Source organism: Pleurodeles waltl, chromosome 1_1 (genome assembly GCF_031143425.1).
Source record: "Pleurodeles waltl isolate 20211129_DDA chromosome 1_1, aPleWal1.hap1.20221129, whole genome shotgun sequence".
In the NCBI taxonomy this organism is placed as follows: Eukaryota; Metazoa; Chordata; class Amphibia; order Caudata; family Salamandridae; genus Pleurodeles; species Pleurodeles waltl.
In genome coordinates, this window is record NC_090436.1 from 841366167 (window position 1) to 841388389 (window position 22223).

The 22223-nt window shown below is 44.0% G+C and overlaps 1 protein-coding gene across 1 annotated transcript in view; it reads left to right on the forward strand.

Annotated features, from left to right (window-relative positions):
• LOC138287994 (annexin A1-like) overlaps positions 1-22223 on the forward strand; it is a 191856-nt gene that overhangs the window by 32397 nt on the left and 137236 nt on the right. Inside the window, exon 2 of the mRNA XM_069229084.1 lies at positions 13245-13315. Coding sequence (XP_069085185.1) covers positions 13247-13315 — 69 coding nt within the window. The 5' untranslated portion in view covers positions 13245-13246. The remainder of the gene's footprint in view (positions 1-13244; positions 13316-22223) is intronic.

Here is a 22223-nt window from a genome sequence, read left to right on the forward strand (position 1 = left end):
GACAATCTCGCTGATCTCCTTCTTGCAGTCAAATCTGGATCCCCCTTGGATCCTGCCCCTCTACATGTCTTTCAACAGGGTCACAACCACATTATTCCACTTTTGGCTGACCTATTTAATTTGGTTCTCACCTCGGGTGTAGTTCCCTCTCACTGGAAGCACGCCACGGAATTGACCCAGACTGCAAAAGCAACATCAGACCTATCTCCCTAATGCAGGGTTTATCAACATTTTTTGAAAAACACATCAATATACATCTGTTGTTTTTTCTGTCCTCTAATATTCTCTACTCCTCATAAATGAGCTTCAGGCCACAACACTAGTAAACACAAAGGGGGTTATTACAACTTTGGAGGAGGTGTTAATCTGTCCCAAAAGTGAAGGTAAAGTGATGGATATACCACCAGCCGTATTACGAGTCCATTATATCCTATGGAACTCGTAATACGGCTGGTGGTATATCCGTCACTTTACCGTCACTTTCGGGATGGATTAACACCTCCTCCAAAGTTGTAATAACCCCCAAAGTACTGAAACAGCTCTGCTCACGGTAGTGACTGTGGAGGTGCAGCAGCTCTGATCCTACTGGATCTGAGTGCTGCTTTTGACATGGTGGATCATGCTACCTTGATTCACAGAATTTCCAATATCGGAGTCACGGAATCTGCCCTAATGTTGCTATCCTCCTTCCTGGAAAATAGGACCTTTCAGGTTCTTGACCACTCCCATTACTTGGACAGTCTTCCATTAAGTTGTGTTGTGCCTTAGGGATCTTTCCTCAGTCACACACTTTTCAATTCGTATGTGCTGCCATTAGCTGAAATTGTGTATTAATTTGGACTGTTTTTAATCTCTTTTGCTGATAACACTTAATTAATGATGTCTATCTTGCCTGATCTCATTCCAGTCATCATGACCTGGCAGCTTGCTTACAAGCAGTGTCCGACTGAATGACCCTCAGCAAGCTTAAAGTGAATGAGGATAAAACTGAGATCATGATTTTAGGTCATCACCTCAGCATCGCCGACTCCGAAGGCAATGCAAAAAAGCCTTGGATTCTGGCTGGATGGTAATGTCACGAGGGAGCACCTGCTAATAAGCCTTCATTCTCTCATGGCTTGACTACGGCAATGTCTTATATATGGGCTCGCAGGATATGTCACCAATAGGTTACAGGTGGTACAAAAAGCAACGTCTAGACTGCTGATGAGTTTGCCAAGACAGCACTCTGTGAAGAAAGCCCTTAAGGCCTTGCATTGACTGCCAGTAAAACACCTTTATATATCTTGCACAGAGCTTTTCACAAGAGAGTTCACCTTCTATTTAGCTCTTTTGCTGTGCCTTATCCTCCAAGCAGGCTGCTCAGATCTTCTTCCACTCAGCTGCCCCAGATTCCTATAGTGAGGAAAGCACGTTGGGGAGGCTATTCCTACCACTATCTAGCCCCCAGATTATGGAACACTCTTCCTCTGGAAATATGGCAAGTCACTAGTGAGCCCACCTTCCGTAAGGCCTTTAAGACCATTGCTATTCAACAATTAATGACCACTGTTCTGCTGAGTGGCATTGCACCAGAATTGGAAAGCCTTCGCGTAGCCATGTGCTTTATAAATCTTCCAGACTAGACTAGATTACAGTAGGGGGTCACAGACCCAGTATATATACCCAGATGTGCCTTTGAAGTGGAGGAGACGACTTCAAAGAGTGATTTTGAAGTGCTTCAGTTCCCCTTTCAACCCAGTCCTATCTGCCAGGAACTCTATGGGGGGTTATCAGTCCTTTGTGTGGTGTCAGATTACTAACATTTGAATTGTAAGTGGGAACCCCTACACCCTTCCTGCCCAGGAAGACCCATCAGGATGCAGATGAATGCAGATGCTGCTGAGTGTCCTGTGTTTATGGCTTTCTAGATGAAATACACAATGTTAGCCCCTACCTTTTGCCTGGTATTTGATGTGGTCCCAAAGTTGTTAGTGCCCAGGGCCCCTGCTAAACCGGGCCGGATCTCTTTCCCAAGACTGTTGTGATACGTTTGCACAATTGGCAACATCTCTAGCTTCCACTATAAGTCCCTAGTAAATGATACTTAGGTACCCAGAGTATGGGGTACCAAGGTTAGGCCCCTGAGTGCAACAGCTCAGATTGTGCCACCCTCAAGGGCCATACATCCAGAGACACTCAGCACTGCCATTGCAGGTTAAGTGTCCTGCTGCATTCCTAAAATGCAAAATCGACATGACACACAGCCTGTGTGCCCTGTGCTCTACACATTGCATGCAATATAGGTAAGTCACCCCTATTGCAGGCCTTCCAACCCTACGGTAGGGTGTACTATAATGCATGCATGAGCATAGATGCATGAGCAATATGCTCCTATAGTGTCCTTGCCAAACCTGGGACATCGTAAGTGAACAGAGCAGCCATTTTGAAATGCATTTGCTGGACACTGGTCAGTTTGAGTTTCACAGCTACATAATGGCCAATCTCAACCCTAGGTTGTGTGGTATCAAACAAATTAGGATGATAAATCCAAATGGTTACCAGTGCTGGATTTATTGTAAAATGTACCCGGGGGGGCACTTTAGAGGTGACCCTTGAAAAGCAAACTAACCCTGGCACGGTTGCTGGCCAGTCACAACCAACCTGCCACCACCAGACAAGATTCTGGAACCCTGGAGTGAGAGCCCTCGCTCTCTGGGTCCAGGAACAAAGCCCTTTGTGGGTGGAGGTGTTACTCCTCCTCCCCCAGGAATGTGCACTGCCCTGCTTGTGAGCTTCAAAGGGCTTACTGCCTTTGAAACTCGACCCCTAGCCTGCTTCTTGCAACAAATGACCGTCCCCTTTGAAAAACCCCACTTTTGGCAGGAGCAACAGTGAGAAAATGCACAAAGGACAGGAGGAGTGGCGAATCCCAGCTTGCACCACCCCTAAGGTGTTGCATGAGAGGTGACCTCTCCATTTAATTTTCCTCCATCTTGCATGGTAGGAAAATAGCCAACCAGGAAGAGGGAAGTGACCTCTGCCCAAGGGAAGTGGTAGGTTAGTGAGTGAAGCTACACTAAGGTAGATGACCCATTGGCCACTACTAGGTACTCCCCAAAACGCCCACTAAATACAGTATTTAGTGGCCACCCCTAGACCTGTAGATCATATTCCAAGGACACAAGAGGATCAGAAACAAAGAAGACTCAAGGCTCATGAACTGAAGTCCTGTTGCACTAAGAGAAAGGCACCAAACCCTGCCTGCTGCACCCATGACTCGACAATAACCACACAGGGGTTGCTCGGACATCGGACGAACTCTACAAACCCCCAGTGGACTTCCACTCTTTTGAAAATTGCTGAAAATCCCCCTTCAGAGTTAAGGCATCATTCCTTTGCAACAAAGACCCAAAAGCCAGTGTAGTCCAGTTTACTGACCGGCTGCTGACTAAGGAACCCCTCAAGAGTAAGGGAAGAAGGCAGACCATTGGGTCAAGACATTGGTGACCAAAATTATCACTGGTGGGGGAGATAAAAAAAAAGAGGTCAAAAAGCCCACCGGAAGGGAAAGATGGGAGCCAGAATAAAAACAGAAAGGCTACTCAAGGGCTCCAAAGACCTGCACAGGAGGGTGGGCCCCTAGACTCCTTACAACCTAAGAGTGGGTACAAAGGTAGGAATCTTGATCCCAACCTGGCTTAGTGCCATGACTGCAAAAATAAAGGGCACCAAACTGGAGACCCTAGCTGTAAAAACAAAAAGAATGCCTCTAGCCAACCTGTAGTAAGTGCAGTTGCTAATCTCCAGATGGGATCACAGTTGTGGCTTGACCTTGTCAGTGAACTCTAGTCATAGAGGGAGGGGTGAAATTATCCTGTGCTGCCTGAGCAAGTAATATGGAAAAATACAGGCAGCACCCTTTGATTATTGGGGAGAAAGTAGAAGCCCTGAGGGACACAGGAGCTAGTGACCCAGCACTTGGTCAACTCAAATCAGTTCCTGGTAGGGACGTCTTATCCTGTCACCATGGCTGACAATGAGACAAAGTTCCATCCCATGGCTATGGTAACATTTGATTGGGGGAGTAGTTGGACAGAAAACCGTGGTTGTGTCCTCATCCATCCCAGTAGATTACCTACTTGGAAATTACCTGGAGCATTCCCTCTGGGCTGAAGTTGAACTGAAGACTCATGCAGCCATGCTTGGGATCCCAGAATGGGCCAGTGTTAAGATTAGGGCACAGACCAAAAATAGTGGTAGTGGACCAACCTGCCAAGAGAAAGGGCAAGAAGACTGGGATGCCAGCTTCTAAACAGATTCCAAGCCTGGACCCCTCTTGCCATGAAGAGGACTTGCTATTCCCAGAGGGAACTGAGCCTGCAGAGCTTAAGCCTTACCACTCAGAGCTCTTGGGCCCAGGGGGACACTCTAGGGAGGATCTGTGCCAATGGAAAATAACCTGTCCCACTCTTGAAGGCTTCCGGCAGCAAACTATGAAGGGAGAATAGGGTAGTGTCAGTGGTACCCACTGGGTCTATTGGGGGAATGGGCTCCTGTTCACTGTGGCCTGAGACCTCAAGTCTGGTGTAACCAGGAGGTTGGAAGTACCTCAGCAGTTCAGAGAGTTCTCCTCACTCTAGCCCATGACATTCCCCTAGCTGGCAATTTGGGCCAAAATAACATTTGTTGCAGACTAGTAAACAATTTTTACTGCCCTGGAACGTCACAGAAAGTGAAGTACTTTTGACAGTCCTGTGTTACCTGCCAAGCCAGTGGCAAAGCAGGTGGCCACTAAAAGCCTCTCTTAATTCCACTACCTGTGGTTGGGGTGCCCTTTGAAAGGGTAGGGCCCCCTTGACCAGCATCAGGACACAGATACATGCTAGCGGTAGTGGATCATGCCACTTGATATCCTGAGGCTATACCCCTTAGGACCATCACTGCTCCTGCAGTAGCAAAAGCTCACTTGGGTATTTTTACCAGAGTGGGGTTCAGTAAGGAGGTAGTATCAGACAGGATTCTAACATCATGTCTGCATACTTAAAACACATTTTGGAGGCATGTGGTGTAACTTATAGGTTCATTACCCCACACCTTCCTAAAAAATGGGTTGGTTGAAAGGTTTAACCAGCCCCTGAAAGACATGATTAGAAGACTCCCTGAAAAACTCAGAAGGAGATGGGATGTCTTACTTCCATGTCTGCTTTTTGCCTACAGGGAAGTGCCAAAAACAGGGAGTAGGATTTTCTCCATTTGAACTTATATTTGCCAATCCTGTTAGGGGAGCATTACGTATTGTAAGGGAAGGCTAGGAGAGACCTCTGAAAGAGCCAAAACAAGACATAGGGGGTTATTACAACTTTGGAGGAGGTGTTAATCCATCCCAAAAGTGACGGTAAAGTGACGGATATACCACCAGCCGTATTACGAGTCCATTATATCCTATGGAACTCGTAATACGGCTGGTGGTATATCCGTCACTTTACCGTCACTTTTGGGACGGATTAACACCTCCTCCAAAGTTGTAATAACCCCCATAGTGGGCTATGTACTTGGCCTACATTCAAGAATGGCAGAGTACATGGAGAAAGCCAGCCAAAATCTTCAGGCCAGCCAGGAGCTGCAAAAGCAATGGTATGTCCAAAAAGCTACTATGGTGGAGTTCCAACTAGGGCAGAAATTTTGGGTGTTGGGGTTTGTTGCTCCCTGGGCTCTCCAAGACAAATAATCTGGGCCCTATCCCATTCTTGTAAAAAAAAACAGGAATGTCACCTACTTGTTTGACTTAGGCAGTTGCAAAAACCCCAAGAGAAGTATCCATGTCAGCTGCCTAAAACCCTATTATGACAGAGCTGACGTGACCATGCTCATGGTTACGGATGAGGGACAGGAAGACGAGATTTAACCTCTCCCTGAGCACCTCTCCAGCAGCCCACATGATGGTTCTGTGGATGGAGTGGTCAGACACCCTCTCAGAACCACAGCAGGGTTTTTGCAGGCAAGTCCTCAACTAGTATGCAGAGAAATTCTCAATGACCCCTGTGAAGACTGATCGGTGTATCTATTATGTGGATACTGGTGACAGCTCGTCTGACAAAAACAAAATTTACAGACAGTCAGACCATGTCAGGGAGAGCATACAAGCAAAAGTCAAAAAGATGTTGGATTTGAGTGTCATTGAACCCTCAGAGAGTCCCTGAATTAGCCTAGTGGTTTTAGTCCAGAAACCCTACTCTAAAGGAGAGAAAAGGGAAATTTGTTTTTTTTTGTGGATTACAGGGTCCTCAGTTCTGTAACCAAAACTGCTGCACACCCAATTCCAAGAGCTGATGAGCTCATTGATAGACTAGGGGCAGACAGGTATTTTAGTCCTTTTATTTAACATCAGAGAACTGGCAGGTTGGCCTGACCGCAGGAGCAAAAAAGAGGTCAGCATTCTCCACTCCTAGTGGGCATTATCAGTTTACTACTATGCCCTTTGAACTAAAGAATGCCACTGTCCAAAGATTGGTAAACCAAGTCCTTGCTGGGCTGGAGTCTTTTAGTGCTGCATATTTGGATGACATAGCTGTCTTTAGCTCCACCTGGGAGGAACACCTGATCCACCTGGGAAAGTTCCTTGAGGCTCTGCATAGGGCAGACTTCACTATCAAGGCCAGTAGATGCCTGATAGAGCAGGGTAAAGTTGTTTACTTGGTCTACCTGGTTGGTGGAGCCCAAGTTCAACCCCTCTAATCCAAGATCCAGGCCATTCTGGCTTGAGAAGCTCCCACAACCCAGACTCAGGTTAGGGTGTTCCTTGGCTTGAGAGGGTAATATAGGAGATTTGTGAAGAATTATGGAATCTGTTTTGCTTTCACTAATGACCGAGCTGACAAAAATCTCTGGAATGCACTTCTTAGTTCAAAGAAGACATTTATTATTACTTCACCACGAGGTTCCTAAAAAATGAAGGAGACTAGTAGGTTGAAGACACACGTTTAAAAATAGTCACAGCAACGAAAGGGAAATATATCAAAGTGATTCTCAACTGCAATGTACACAGCAAATATATGTGATTATATCATAGTATAATTGCAAATCAAAGGATAAAGTAAAAATTCATCACTGTAGGGCCTGCCAAGCTCTTCTTTCTCATGCCAGCAAGAAGACGACCCCTGTTCAACTGCGAGAAAGAGATCCTCACCCTCACGGGAAAATGTCAGTCATTTGACGTCCAATCCTGACCGAGGTCTCAGAAATTCCCTCTCTACTGAGCAGGGCCAACTCTTTTATAGTTTAAACAACCATGGAAATTGCCTTCTGAAATGCTCTCCCCTCTCAGATGGAAATATTCAAACATGCTGGCTACTGTAGGTCAGAGTTGGAAGAAAAACGTTGAAAACTGGCCAGCATTTCAAAGCTCACCCTCCAAGGCAGCAACTTTCCCTGCACTGAAGAAAACAAAAAAATATGTACTTTCTTATCATGAACTGTTTGTATTCGGTGATTGAAATACGAAGAAACAAGCTTATTTTACCATGTGGAAAAACATAGCTCAACTGCAATGTCTCAACTGCAACGTCTAACGCCACAATAAAGGCAATAGGCAGCTAAACTGAATACACATTGTAATCTGAAACTTATGAACACTGAACGGCTAATATGCACAGTGGTGAACACAAAGTCAGTGGTCAAACACATCTGTTTTTACTACAGCACCATAGTAGTCCCCCTCACAGAACTGATCTCCAAGAAAATGCCCAAAAAGTTTAAATGGACAGTAAGCTATCAATGGGCTTGTGGCACTCTGAAGAATGCTTTGTGTTCTGGTCCAGTCCTACAAGCGCCAGACTTCTCCAGGCAGTTTGTTGTACAAATGTCCAAACAGATGCCTCAGAACTATGAGTAGGAGTGGTCCTAGCCCAGAAACATCATGAGGGACATGACCAGCCTGTTTCTTTCATAAGCAGAAGACAACTCCCTAGGGAACAACATTGAGTGGACCATTAGGGAGAGAGGGAAGACTTTACTGTGGTCTGGGCCTTGAAGGCGCTGAGGTCATACCTGTATGGCTCTCACTTTATGGTTCAGACAGACCACAGGCTTTTCAGATGGATGCAACAAATGAAAGTTGCAAATCTCAAACTGCTTAGGTGATCTGTATCCCTACAGGGAATATACTTTCAAGTAGACCACAGACCCGGGACTGACTGTAGAAATGCAGATGGCCTTTCCTGGTTCTTTCACTTAGATGATGAAGACTCACTAGGGAAAGGGTAGTCTCATCCTCTTTCATTTGAGGTATAGTGTGAGAAAAGGACCTGAGACAGGCTGCACTATAATGCATGTGTGGGCATAGATGCATGAGCAATATGACCCTACTGTGTCCTTGCCAAACCTGGGGCATTGTAAGTGAACAGAGCAGCCATTTTAAATGCTTGTGTTGGACACTTGTCAGTATGAGTTTCACACTTACATGATGGTCACACTGAAACCTGGGTTGTGTGGTATCACACAATGAGTAATGGATTTATTGCAAAATGTAGACAGGGGTCACTTTAGAGGTCACCCCTGCAAAGCTAACTAACCCTGGCATGGTTGTTGGCCGATCACATCCAGCTTGCCACCAGCAGACAAGATTCTAGAACTCTGTGGTGAGAGCCCCCGCTCTCTGGGTCCAAGAACAAAGCCCTTCCTGGGTGAAGGAGATACACCTCGTCCCCCAGAAATGTGCACTGCCCTGCTAGTGATTTTCAAAGGGCTTACTGCCTTGTAAACCCAACCACCAGGCCTGCTGCTAACAGCAGATGGCTGCCCCCATTGCAAACCCCCACTTTTGGTTCAAACAATGGCAGGAAAATGCACAAAGGACAGGAGGAGTGGCCACCACCAGCTTGCACCACCACTAAGATACTGCATGCAAGGTGATGTCTCCATTTCATTTTCCTCCATCTTTCACAGTAGGAAAATAGCCTATCAGGGATAGGGAAGTGCCCTTTGCCCTAGGAAGAGGTCACATAGTGGGTGTAGCCAACCTAAGATAGATGAACCGTTAGTCACTACTAGGTACTTCCCAAAACGCCAACTAAATACAGTATTTAGTGGGCACCCCTACTAGACCTGCAGATCATATTTCAAGGACACAAGAAGACCAGCAACAAAGAAGATCCAAGGCTCGAGAACTGAAGTCCTGCTGCACCAAGGAAAATGCTGCAATCCCTGCCTGCTGTATCCTGGACTCGGAAATCACTGCTCAGGCAAAAACTTCTATGCGTGTCCATACTCAGAAATCTGAGATATCCATTTGCACATCTGAGGCTTATATAGATCATACAGAGCTGGGAGATCTACTGACGAAAACACTGAGCCAGTGGAGGGTACTAAGACTTACCATCCTCCCCCTAAAGGGAAAGCACCAGATCTAGGTGGCTTTTCAGCTTCCTTCTACAGACCGCTTTATAAGGAAATCACTGGCCTGTTTTGTGATTTACAAATATAGAGGCAGTTTTGCGGATGTCATTACTGTTGTTATACGAGAAGAAGACAAAGTCACATTATTATTAAATGCCCTGACACCCAATTTGATGTGGGCTGTACCCAAGCTGTGAGCTAACTGCCTAGAGAAAGCGATAAGTCATCATACATCACTGTCAGGCTGGCTTTGTTAAGAGTAGAGAATCTAGTGGCAATGCAAGCCTAAGCTGTTGCATAATGTAAAGATGTAAACTGGCTGATCCACCAGCGGTGACCACTGCGTCAGTAGAGGAAAAAGCATCCAATAAAATTATCTGGGTCTCTATCAGTAGAGTATTATCAAAGTTTAAATCTGGTCAAAAATGTATAAAAATGGCGATGCCATATCCCCAGTGCAAGAGTGTGAGTGGTTTGTAGGCTATCAAAGTGCTTTTATATTACAAAAAGGTACACTTAGTCAATTAGCACTCTGTGGCTTCTAAAGACGTTTTGAGATGTGGCTTACAATGAAGCTGTCACAAGATAATTAGCCGACAGAAGGCTTAGGCGGGGCTTCAGTTCACTCTCTACAATGGTGCTTCCCAAACGTTTTAGAACCATGGCCCAAATTTTAGAACATACTTTTGCAACCCATCTAACTTTTATGGACATGAGGTAGGCCATTATTTAATGTAACTAAAGCATGGTGTGGTCGTGCAATGTCATTAACAGACAGCATATTTTTTATTGAAATGGACCCCAAGTTCGCACAGCCGTACATTTTACTGCTATAACTATATTGAAAACAAATCATAATGTGTAGCAGTCAGGTTCCAGGGAATATTTATGAATATAGTATCACCAAGTAAAGTGCCTTATTTGTTTTGATCCTATTAAAATCTTGGTTTTCATCACTCTTAAGCATTACAAAAATGGTCTTTATTTTTGCTTTCATAACTGCTGAATGTGTACAATACATTTACAGGTATTTACATTTTTGCTGTGTGTTACAGAAAATGACATCGTATAACCTTTCTTTTCACTCTTCCTGTACCCCTGCAAAACTGTGACATAATTCCCTATACTTTTATTCCTCTGACTGCAAAGGGAGAGACGTTTGAAAACACAATTCCCAGTATTAAAAAATAAGTGATCTCTGTCTTTAAAGTGCAGAACATGTGACAAGATAAATACAGAAGTTTAAAGCATCTTTATTGCTTGAACTTTCGTGACATTGGATGGCCTAGTGGATAAAGAAGGCTGGACCAGAGTCCCACTTTGTATGTACATGTGTAAATGCTTTTTATTTCATGAAGCTTGTAAAACATCAAAAGTGACATCTAGGCCATACCTGAAATGCAGCCGGCCCACATGAAGACTGTAGTATTCGCACAAAAATTATACTAATATAATTAAATGAACCTGAACAAATAAAGCAGAAAAGAGTTCATTGAGGCTTTTACTCTGAATATCCTACTGCACCCTGAACCTCTGCCTGAAACAGAGTTTGAAAACATGATAATTTGTCAGCGCTTTAGCAGCTGCTTAAAATGAAAGACTATGATATTTCAGGACGCTATGGCCTCATTAGAGAACGCTGATTTCAAAGAATTGGTGGTAAACGAAAATGCTGGTTAAACAAAAAAACATGTTTATTACTAATGTACTAAAGTGGAATCTGGCCCTGATTTTCAAGTTAGCCAAGCCTAGCCGGTAACAAATGAACCTACCTCATGAATATTAGTGAATATTAACAAGGTAGGTCGCAATTTGTGACTCACTAGAATTTGCTGCCATCACAGGAATGTCAAGGGTCAGTAGACCACCATGTCTGTGATTGCTTATAAAAAAGCTGTCATTTTTTTTTTATTATTGTAGCCCATTATCTTTCAAGGAAAACGTGGTGCACTTAAAAATAAAAAATGAAAAGTTTCATTTTTATTTTTTAAGAGTTTGCAGTTGTCCTTGTGACTTCTGCCTAGCCTTAAAATATATATTTTAAATATTCTCAAAGGAGAAGTGGTCCCAAGGGGACACCTTCCATTTGAAAATGGATTACCACTAACTTTGAGTGGGTGGTAAATTGTGAATACTTGTCAACCGCATTTTGATACCAAAACACTGTTAAATACCATTCAGCATACATATTTGGAAGGGACCCCCTGAACACACCTTTTGCAAATAGCAATTCTGTTTCTGTTTGCAAACCCAAACTGTGTTTTGGTAACAAGTTACTGAGACACAGTTTGGTGTTTGTACATTAAAAAAAGCATATTTGTGTTTGCAAAGGGCCTGATTCTAGTAATCTGACAGTTTGCGACTGCCAAAATGCTTTGTACATCTAGCTCCTAGAGTTTTAGAATTGGATTGTAGGTGAAAGTTCAAGGCTTGTCTACAAGACCTCCTACCTGCTATACCTGTTTTGTGGAGTATGATTCTGGTGTTACGCGCTTTTCCAGGGTTTGTTTAGTTTTACTTTATGAAACTCACAGCGCAAGGCGGCTACACCAAGGAGAATGACAAGTACAAACACATTCTTGTGTTTCTCAATCTGACTATTGAGAGTTGAAAATTGATACACTGAAAGCACAGAAGCAGTACAGTAACTATCTCAAGTACTTGGAACCTTCAAACACATGGAATTGCTGCTAATATTCAAAATAGTGCTAGTTAAAATTAGTCAATGTAATCTGATACACAGTGTTTCCTTCCATTTTCTAGTTGTTTAGGGAGTCGTGTACCACGTCCACTGTCCATTCAACAAATTGCTGGTGCTACTTTCACCCTGGCTCCCGCCCCTTGTATACTTAGAATGAACAACTATATTTTTCATTTGTCATGACATATTACCAATGTTTTGACTTGTGAAGCTGTGCTAAAAACACGCCAATCATTATTTTCTTATCAGTGTACAAAGATCTCGCCTTCATTATCAATTTGCACCATTAATAAATCACATTCTCTAATTGCACAAAGTGAGTTCTGTAGTGTTCCAGTCCTTTGACATTTTAAACATAAAGGGGGTCATTCCGACCCTGGCGGTCCATGACCGCCATGGCGGAGGGCGGCGGAAGCACCGCCAACAGGCTGGCGGTGCTTCCTGGGCTATTCTGACCGCGGCGGTAAAGCCGCGGTCAGAAAAGGGGAACCAGCGGTTTCCCGCCGGTTTTCCCCTGGCCCAGGGAATCCGCCATGGTGGCGCTGCTTGCAGCACCGCCATGGGGATTCCGACCCCCTTCCCGCCAGCCTGTTTCTGGCGGTGTCCACCGCCAGAACCAGGATGGCAGGAACGGGTGCCGTTGGGCCCCTGGGGGCCCCTGCACTGCCCATGCCACTGGCATGGGCAGTGCAGGGGCCCCCTAACAGGGCCCCACAAAGATTTTCACTGTCTGCTTTGCAGACAGTGAAAATCGCGACGGGTGCCACTGCACCCGTCGCACCCCTGCAACTCCGCCGGCTCCATTCGGAGCCGGCTTCCTCGTTGCAGGGGCTTTCCCGCTGGGCCGGCGGACGCCTTTTGGCGGTCGCCCACCGGCCCAGCGGGAAAGTTGGAATGACCGCAGCGGTCTTTTGACCGCAGTGCGGTCATTCGCCGGTAACCGCATGGCGGGCGGCAACCGCCGCCCGCCGCGGTCAGAATGACCTCCAAAGTTTTTTCTTACCTTGTTTAGTTTGCTTCAGAATTATGAAAATAATTTTAACTAAATTGTCTGCTATACATCTAGGTGACCACCACACATGAATGAAGCTACGATCATGATACATGCTCTTGCATATGTTAAATATCAACGTTTTGTGAAATCTAATTTGTTTTCTTTTCTTTTCAGAAATGAGCATAATAGCCGCATTTTTAGGACAACTTTCTTTGCTAGACGCGTTGGAAGGATCCGAAACGTCTGTAAGTTTACCTTGTTGTCCAAGTGGGGAGTTTTCTTTTAATTGGGGAGAAACACCTGAAGCAGAATACAATCAGGATGTTATATCAACAATGACATATAAAAGAGATGTTTCTGACTCTTCGCGTGCATCAACTCTCACTTTCATTACTCTGTAACAAAATGAAGTGTTTCCAGTATGGAATATAGAACTGCGAATACCTCATTTTTACGGATAAACTGGCGATTTATAATGAATTATTTATGTTAATCTTACGATACAGCAAACCGTATGAAGAAGTGGTGACTTGACTCACAAAAGGAACTTCAATTAGTCTTATACAGTAACAAAGTATGTAAGGTTTTAGCAGTTCCTATAGAGAAAACGTCGTGGTTTTCTCCTCAATAAATCGAGGCCAGAACTATGAATCTACAGTATTGCAACCAAAATATTGCCGACTATTATACCATCATGGCAATATACATGGGGAGTGTAGATTTTCTATGGTTACTTCACATCTACTGACCTTGGCAAGATGCAAGTCGATATTGGGAAGATATCTGTGCATGCCGTTATTTAAAATTGATATATTGGTAAAAACTCTATGTTAAGGAACGAAATAATTAACAATGTATTTAGATTGAATAATATCACTTATGTTCAAAAACTTACATTTTGCGCTCCTTTTACACGTTCACCTCACTTCAGCCAATTTCAGCCTTAGATAGAGGGACACAAATGAAAATGGCTTTGCTACCTGGGCTATATTAGTTTTTAATTTGAAGGTTTATATATTTGAAGGAGTAAGTATCCATCATAGAAGATTTTTGCCTTGACCACTGATCTCATCATAGCTCTGTGAGACTGTAATCTCCACTTGGAAAACCCAGAAGGACATGCCCATATATTTTGGAAAGAAATGTAGGGTTATAACTTAACATTTATAAAAAATGAACCTACTGATCAAAAATACCATCTCCTGGAAACCATCTTTGCCTTACAGGATTTACAATGTGTGGCTAACCACTGCATAACATTATCCTGGTCTGTCCATCTGGATGTGCCATTTACTAGTGCTGTGCTGATGATCCACTAAAGGAATAAAAGAACCTTTCAACTATATGGAGAAATTCGAGTGTGTTTTTCCATTCCTCAAACCAGGTAACTTATGGCTACAATTCCTATAGTCAATGCTGATAACATGAACTCCAAGCCTCATAATTTTAATATACCATTGATCATTTTGAAGTAAGACATAAATTCTATAATGGGAAAAATGCCCCCATGCTTTCGTAGCCACTCATTTCCACCCATCCATAAGAACAATCTATAGTTCACACCAGAATTTAATTTCTAGAAACTTAAAGCTAGAAGAGTAGAAAGGTAATAATGGTGGCTTTACTATCAGAAGGAAGCGAAATAACGGTACTCTATAGCAATTACTTCTTACAAAAACACAATTCTTCTGAAAAAGTGGAAATATTAATGCACTTGCACAGCCCTCCAGTATTCTAAAGACTTTTTCCAAAATAACAACAAACTGACAGCTCATTCTTGCTAGTGGGCTTATGCCAGGACTATGTGCTGATCTATCCTAATATATGTTTTACAGTTAAGATACACATGATTCTCTCAGAGCTCAGTCATTAAACACTGGGTGTATTTTGGATCCCACTGGTGCCTACTTTGAAATCAAATCATAATAAGCTCACTTACTTTAGGGTGACCTTCTTTGCAGAAGCTTTAAACCTAATAGATAATACCAGACCAACAGTATTAAAAATTGGATTACTAATTACCCATCTCAAGGAATAATCACAACCCTTGTCAGGGTGAACCGTCAACATTGCTAAACTAACCTAAGATCAGTCCCCTGGTAACTATGGCACAGATCCGATAAGCTTAATTTATGGCAATTGGTAAAGTATTTATGAGGTACAAAAAAAGTAACAAAAGTCAAAATGCAAAGCAATACAGAGCAGAATGTAACACACCAATGACAACAAAATGCAAAAAAATCCATAAGGTGAACTGGAGATATGAACTTTTAAAGTTTTAAGTAAGAATAACACCAAGAAGCAGGAAGCTTCCATCAAAGTCAATGGTTGCAGTAGACCCGTGGGTAATTTGGGGATGGTCATGGTGGAGTCCAGGTCGGACACACCAACCACTCACCCTGGTCAAGGAGTTTACCCTCTGACATAGCTTTGTAAGCACCAATCCACCACATTACACACCTAAAGCCCCAGGGCATCAGGGGAGGTACTTACAGAGTCACAGTGTATCAGTCATAGCTCAATTGTATGGTCCAGTCCAGGACCATTTTACCCTGTTCAGCTGAGCATTTGCAGGAAATGCTTCTTGAAGCTTATTGCACCCCTCTAGATTGAACAGAAGATCAGCCTTATGACCCTTGGAGTCCACTACTTTGTCCTGTGTACAAGAAGGTGCAGAACCAGTCTTTCAGGGCTCCTCTCACATCACAAAAAGCATGTCCAGCCATTTTCTGTTCTTCCTCAGGTCCAGCAGTGCTCTTAAGGGAGTGCCTTGAGGTGCCACATTTATGCCTGCCATTAGCTAATGGGTGGTAATGACTCTTGGGTACAGCATAACCAATAAGGTAATTGTTCTGTAGGCCAACCCTTCCCACTTTGGGCATTTTCAGGATGGCACAAGTCTCCCCCCACTCAAAACTTGGGCTCTGAGCGCTGGGTATGTGTATGGGCAATGTACTACGGTAATCCTAGTTTCCTCCCACATCCTACACCAAAACCGAGTTTGTGGCACCCACTGCACCCAGAGACCCAGAGATGTAGGTCTGATAGGTCAAATGTAGGATTCTTCACCAAAACCAGACAATACATTAGAATTGTCTTGGCATCCTGTTTTCTGCCTTTCAAGTGTGCCCCAGGTATTATATGTGAACATTCCAGCAGGATTTGACACTGTAGTGTCAAACAAAGATACCCACAACCACCACCCTGTATATTCAGTGACGTTCAAAGGAGTCTTTTTTGTCCATTCAGGTCAGTCCATTGTTTGCTCTAGGAAGGCATTTCACACCTGCTGCTATCACTGACTAGGAGAAACTGAGAAGCAAATTAAAATTAGCCTCCTGGAACTTCAGGCAGGAAAAAGGTAACTTTCCAAAAGTTACATTTCCTTCTGATTTCACCTTTCACATTTCAATTGTATTTTAATAACTATTAAAAATAGCTGATTCAATTTTGTCTAGCTAGTCCCACTCCAGAGGCACAGTGTTTGGATGCTAAGCTGTATTATGTTCTTTTACATAGGACAACTAGTCCTGCCACAGTGCAAAATTATTTTGGGTGCTAGTCACTGTAAGAACATGTTGATTTTAAATTCTACATGTCCTACTTTTAAATACCAACACACTGGCTTCTGGGATACCAGGCTTACATAGATGTGGCCTTTTAATATTCAAAAGGGATGTTTTAACCTGTTAATAGGATTCATTTTGGTAGGTTGAACTGTAGGTTTTACACTGCTACAGTCAGGCTACAATGGTTGGTTTGAAGCCATGTTCCCACTGCCATTATAGTTGATGATACAATAGGTGCTACAGTCCACTAGTGGCATTTAACTTCTATGCCCTGTGTACATTTTATACAACATGCTAGGGGCATAACAGTAAGTTAAATACACCAATTAGGAATATACCAACTTGGCATAGTTTGAAGGGGGGCACAGACACTTTACCACTGGTTAGCAGGGATAAAGTGCACAGAGTTCTAAAGCCAGCAAAAATATGGGGTCACGCAAAAAAGTGAAAAACCCAGGGAGATCACACCAAAAAAGGCACATTTCCGAGAATCATGCTCCCCTGATGATATCTAACCTGCCTACTTCATGAAATGCAGAGGACATCCCCCTCTAATATGATTAATCTATTCAATCATTAATCTAAACTGTCATTAACCCCTACGGTGCCTTGGACGAGGTGATCTTGTCCAAGGCACCGGTTTCCCGGATGCCTTGGACGAGATCACCTCGTCCTGCACCTGGGAACTGGGGGGAGCTGTGCTCCCACCCATCCCCCCAAGGCAGGGATTCTACCCCTGACACCCTCACCTCCCCGTGACGCCAGCGCGCATCGTGATCGAAAGAGAAATGCAAAGCATTTCTCTTTCGATCACGTGGGGGAGGCCCAGAGAGGCTTCAAAGGTAAGGAAAGGAATTTCCTTCCCTTTGAAGACTCTCTGAGCGTTTCAAAAGCTGCATTGCAAAGCAATCCGGCTTTTGAAACGCCCACTAGACACCAGGGATTTTGTTTGTTTGTTTGAAATTGGCATAAGGGAGCGACCCCTTGGGCAAGGGTCGCTCCCAGTGGGGGCAAATTATATTTAGGCCATTTCTGCCCCCCTTGGGGACCCTGTAGGCAAGGGTCGCTCCCGGGGGGAGGGTTGGGGGGTGGGGGGGTCAAATTTATTTTAGGCCATTTCTGCCCCCCCTAGGGCCGGCTGAGCTAGAGGCCAAAATCCACAGGTAGGCACTTTGCAAAAAACACCTCTGTTGTCTGTGAAAAAATGTGATGTGTCCACGTTGTGTTTTGGGCCATTTCCTTTTGTGAGCGCTAGGCCTACCCACACAAGTGAGGTACCATTTTTATCGGGAGACTAGGGAGAACGCTGGGTGGAAGGAAATTTGTGGTTCCTCTCAAATACCAGAACTTTCTGTCACCGAAATGAGAGGAAAAAGTGTTTTTTGGGTCAGATTTTGAGGTTTGCAAAGGATTCTGGGTAACAGAACCTGGTCAGTGCCCCACAGGTCACCCCATCTTGGATTCCCCTAGGTTTCTATTTTTCAAAAATGCACTGGTTTGCTAGGTTTTCCCAGGTGCCGGCTGAGCTAGAGGCCGAAATCCACAGGTTGGCACTGTTTTCTGTGAAAAAATGTGATGTGTCCACGTTGTGTTTTGGGCCCTTTCCTTTCGTGGGCGCTAGGCCTACCCACACAAGTGAGGTACCATTTTTATCAGGAGACGTGGGGGAACACTGGGTGTAAGGAAATTTGTGGCTCCTTTCAGATTCCAGAACTTTCTGTCACCGAAATGAGTGGAAAACTTGTTTGTTTAGCCAAATTTTTTAGGTTTGCTAAGTATTCTGGGTAACAGAACCTGGTCAGAGCCCCACAAGTCACCCCATCTTGGATTCCCCTAGGTCTCTAGTTTTAAAAAATGCACAGGTTTGGTAGGTTTCCCGAGGTGCCGGCTGAGCTAGAGGCCGAAATCTACAGGTAGGCACTTTGCAAAAAAGCACGTCTGTTTTCTGTCAAAAATTGTGATGTGTCCACTTTGTGTTTTGGGGAATTTCCTGTAGTGGGCGCTAGGCCTACCCACACAAGTGAGGTATCATTTTTATCGGGAGACTTGGGGGAACGCTGGTTGGAAGGAAATTTGTGGCTCCTCTCAGATTCCAGAACTTACTGTCACCGAAATGTGAGGAAAATGTGTTTTTTTAGACAAATTTTGAGGTTTGCAAAGGATTCTGGGTAACAGAACCTGGTCAGAGCCCCACAAGTCACCCCATCATGGATTCCCCTAGGTCTCTAGTTTTAAAAAATGCACAGGTTTGGTAGCTTTCCCTAGGTGCCGGCTGAGCTAGAGGCCAAAATCTACAGGTAGGCACTTTGCAAAAAACACCTCTGTTTTCTGTCAAAAATTGTGATGTGTCCACGTTGTCTTTTGGGGCATTTCCTATTGCGGGCGATAGGCCTACCCACACAAGTGAGGTATCATTGTTATCGGGAGACTTGGGGGAATGCTGGGTGGAAGGAAATTTGTGGCTCCTCTCAGATTCCAGAACTTTCTGTCACCGAAATGTGAGAAAAATGTGTTTTTTTAGCCAAATTTTGAGGTTTGCTAAGGATTCTGGGTAACCGAACCTGGTCAGAGCCCCACAAGTCACCCCATCTTGGATTCCCCTAGGTCTCTAGTTTTAAAAAATGCACAGGTTTGGTGGGTTTCCCTAGGTGCCGGCTGAACTAGAGGCCATAATCTACAGGTAGGCACTTTGCAAAAAACACCTCTATTTTCTGTCAAAAAATGTGATGTGTCCACGTTGTGTTTTGGGGCATTTCCTGTCGTGGGCGCTAGACCTACCCACACAAGTGAGGTATCATTTTTATTGGGAGGCTTGGGGAAACATAGAATAGCAAAACAAGTGTTATTGCCCCTTGTCTTTCTCTACATTTTTTCCTTCCAAATATAAGAGAGTGTGTAAAAAAGATGTCTATTTGAGAAATGCCCAGTAATTCACATGCTAGTATGGTCACCCCGGAATTCAGAGATGTGCAAATAACCACTGCTCCTCAACACCTTATCTTGTGCCCATTTTGGAAATACAAAGGTTTTCTTGATAGCTATTTTTCACTCTTTATATTTCAGCAAATGAATTGCTGTATACCCGGTATAGAATGAAAATCCACTGCAGGGTGCAGCTCATTTATTGGCTCTGGGTATCTAGGGTTCTTGATGAACCTACAAGCCCTATATATCCCCGCAATCAGAAGAGTCCAGCAGACATAACGGTATATTGCTTTAAAAAATCTGACGTTGCAGGAAAAAGTTACAGAGTAAAACGTAGAGAAAAATTGCTGTTTTTTTACCTCAATTTCAATATTTTTCTTTTCCAGTTGTTATTTTCTGTAGGAAACCCTTGTAGGATCTACACTAATTACCCCTTGCTGATTTCAGAATTGTGTCTACTTTTCAGAAATGTTTAGGTTTCTGGGATCCAGAATTGGTTTGACGCCCATTTCTGTCACTGACTGGAAGGAGGCTGAAAGCACAAAAAATCGTAAAAATGGGGTATGTCCCAGCAAAATGCCAAATTTGTGTTGAAAAATTGGGTTTTCTGATTCAAGTCTGCCTGTTCCTGAAAGCTGGGAAGCTGGTGATTTTAGCACTGCAAACCCTTTGTTGATGCCATTTTTAGTGAAAAAACCACAAGCCTTCTTATGCAGCCACTTTTTCAATTTTTTTTGAAAAAAAACGAAATTGTCAATGTATTTTGGCTAATTTCTTGGCCTCCTTGAGGGGAACTCATAAAGTCTGGGTACCTCTAGAATCCCTAGTATGTCGGAAAACAAGGACGCAAATTTGGCTTGGCTATGTGGCTATGTGGACAAAAAGTTATGACGGCCTAAGCGTGAACTGCCCCAAATAGCCAAAAAAAGGCCTGGCACAGGAGGGGGAAAAGGCCTGGCAGCGAAGGGGTTAAACCAAGGTGCATTTCTAAATCATTAGAAGATAGCACTGTGTACACCACTGCTAAAAAAACACTTTATTTTCGACAGAGGACCCAAACAATTTCTACCCACTATCACAGCTACCCATTTGAGGGAAGTTTCTGGAAGAATAGGAATAAACTTGATTATATAATTTCCTGAGACAGATTAAATATTCCATCACCATCAAGTGAGTTAGATATCTGGCCAAAGAACACAGCTGGTAGTCACCACAGCTCTAGGTAATCTTGGGTAGGGTAGGAAGCCTAATACTACTCGATCTCTCTGTGACCTTTTCATAGCATCAAGTGTTTTATTGAAGTTGGCCTTTCTGTAAGACAGTGATTTGGACAGCCTTGCCGTTTTATAAATACATTCATTCCTCACAGAGAGGTTCCATATTGAATACCTTCTCCCTTTTGAGATTGCACCAAAGTGAATTGCCCGTGGAGTGCCACAGTGGCTGATACTGCCACCAGTGGTTTTTAACAATTACATGGTACTGTTTACAACTTTTCTGCAGCCAAGGAGAGTAAATCCTTGGAGTGATTTCCCCCTGACTTTTTGCCTTCAGACCTCCTATTTAGCTGACTTCATTTTTGCTGGATTTATGATTCTGCACACTGTACCACTGATAACCAGTGCTAAAGTGCTCTGTGCTGTTTCCCCAAAACATGGTAACACTGGCATATACCCAATCTGTATATTTAATGTACTTGTAAGTTCTTAGTAGAGTGCACTAAGGGGCATATTTATACTCTGTTTGCGCCGGATTTGCGTCTTTTTTTTTAACGCAAATCCGACGCAAAGCTAACTCCATATTTATACTTTGGCGTTAGACCCGTCTAGCGCCAAAGATCTTGTAGTTTGCGTCATTTTTTAGCGTGGACACCTACCTTGCGTTAATGATATGCAAGGTAGGCGTTCCCTTCTAAAAAATGACTCTAAGGCATGTGCGCCTTATTTAAACTCCCGTGCAAAAATGACGCACGGGAGTGGGCGGGCCTGAAAAAATGACGTCCAGCCGCTTTTGTGTCATTTTTTAACGCCTGGTCAGGGCAGGCGTTAAGGGACCTGTGGGCTCGGAAGGAGCCCAGAGGTGCCCTCCCATGCCCCCAGGGACACCCCCTGCCACCCTTGCCCACCCCAAGAGGACGCCCAAGGATGGAGGGACCCATCCCAGGGAACTTAAGGTAAGTTCAGGTAAGTATTTTTTTTTTTTTTTTGTGGCATAGGGGGTCCTGATTTGTGCCCCCCTACATGCCACTATGCCCAATGACCATGCCCAATGACCATGCCCAGGGGACATAAGTCCCCTGGGCATGGTCATTGGGCAAGGGGGCATGACTCCTGTCTGTGCCAAGACAGGAGTCATTTCAATGGGGGTTGGGCGTAAAAAAAAAATGGCACAAATCGGGTTGAGGCCAAAATTTTGCCTCAGACCTGACTTGCCCCATTTTTTGACGCCCAAGCTCCATTTTCCCCTACGCCGGCGCTGCCTGGTGTGAGTCTTTTTTTTTGACGCACACCAGTCAGCTGCGCCGGCTAACGTCATTCAATAAATAAGGCGCCCGCATGGCGCTTTGGAATGGCGTTAGCCGGCGTTAAAAATGTTGACGCACAACTGCGTTGGCGCAGTTGTGCGTCAAAAAGTATAAATATGGTCCTAAATGTGCCCA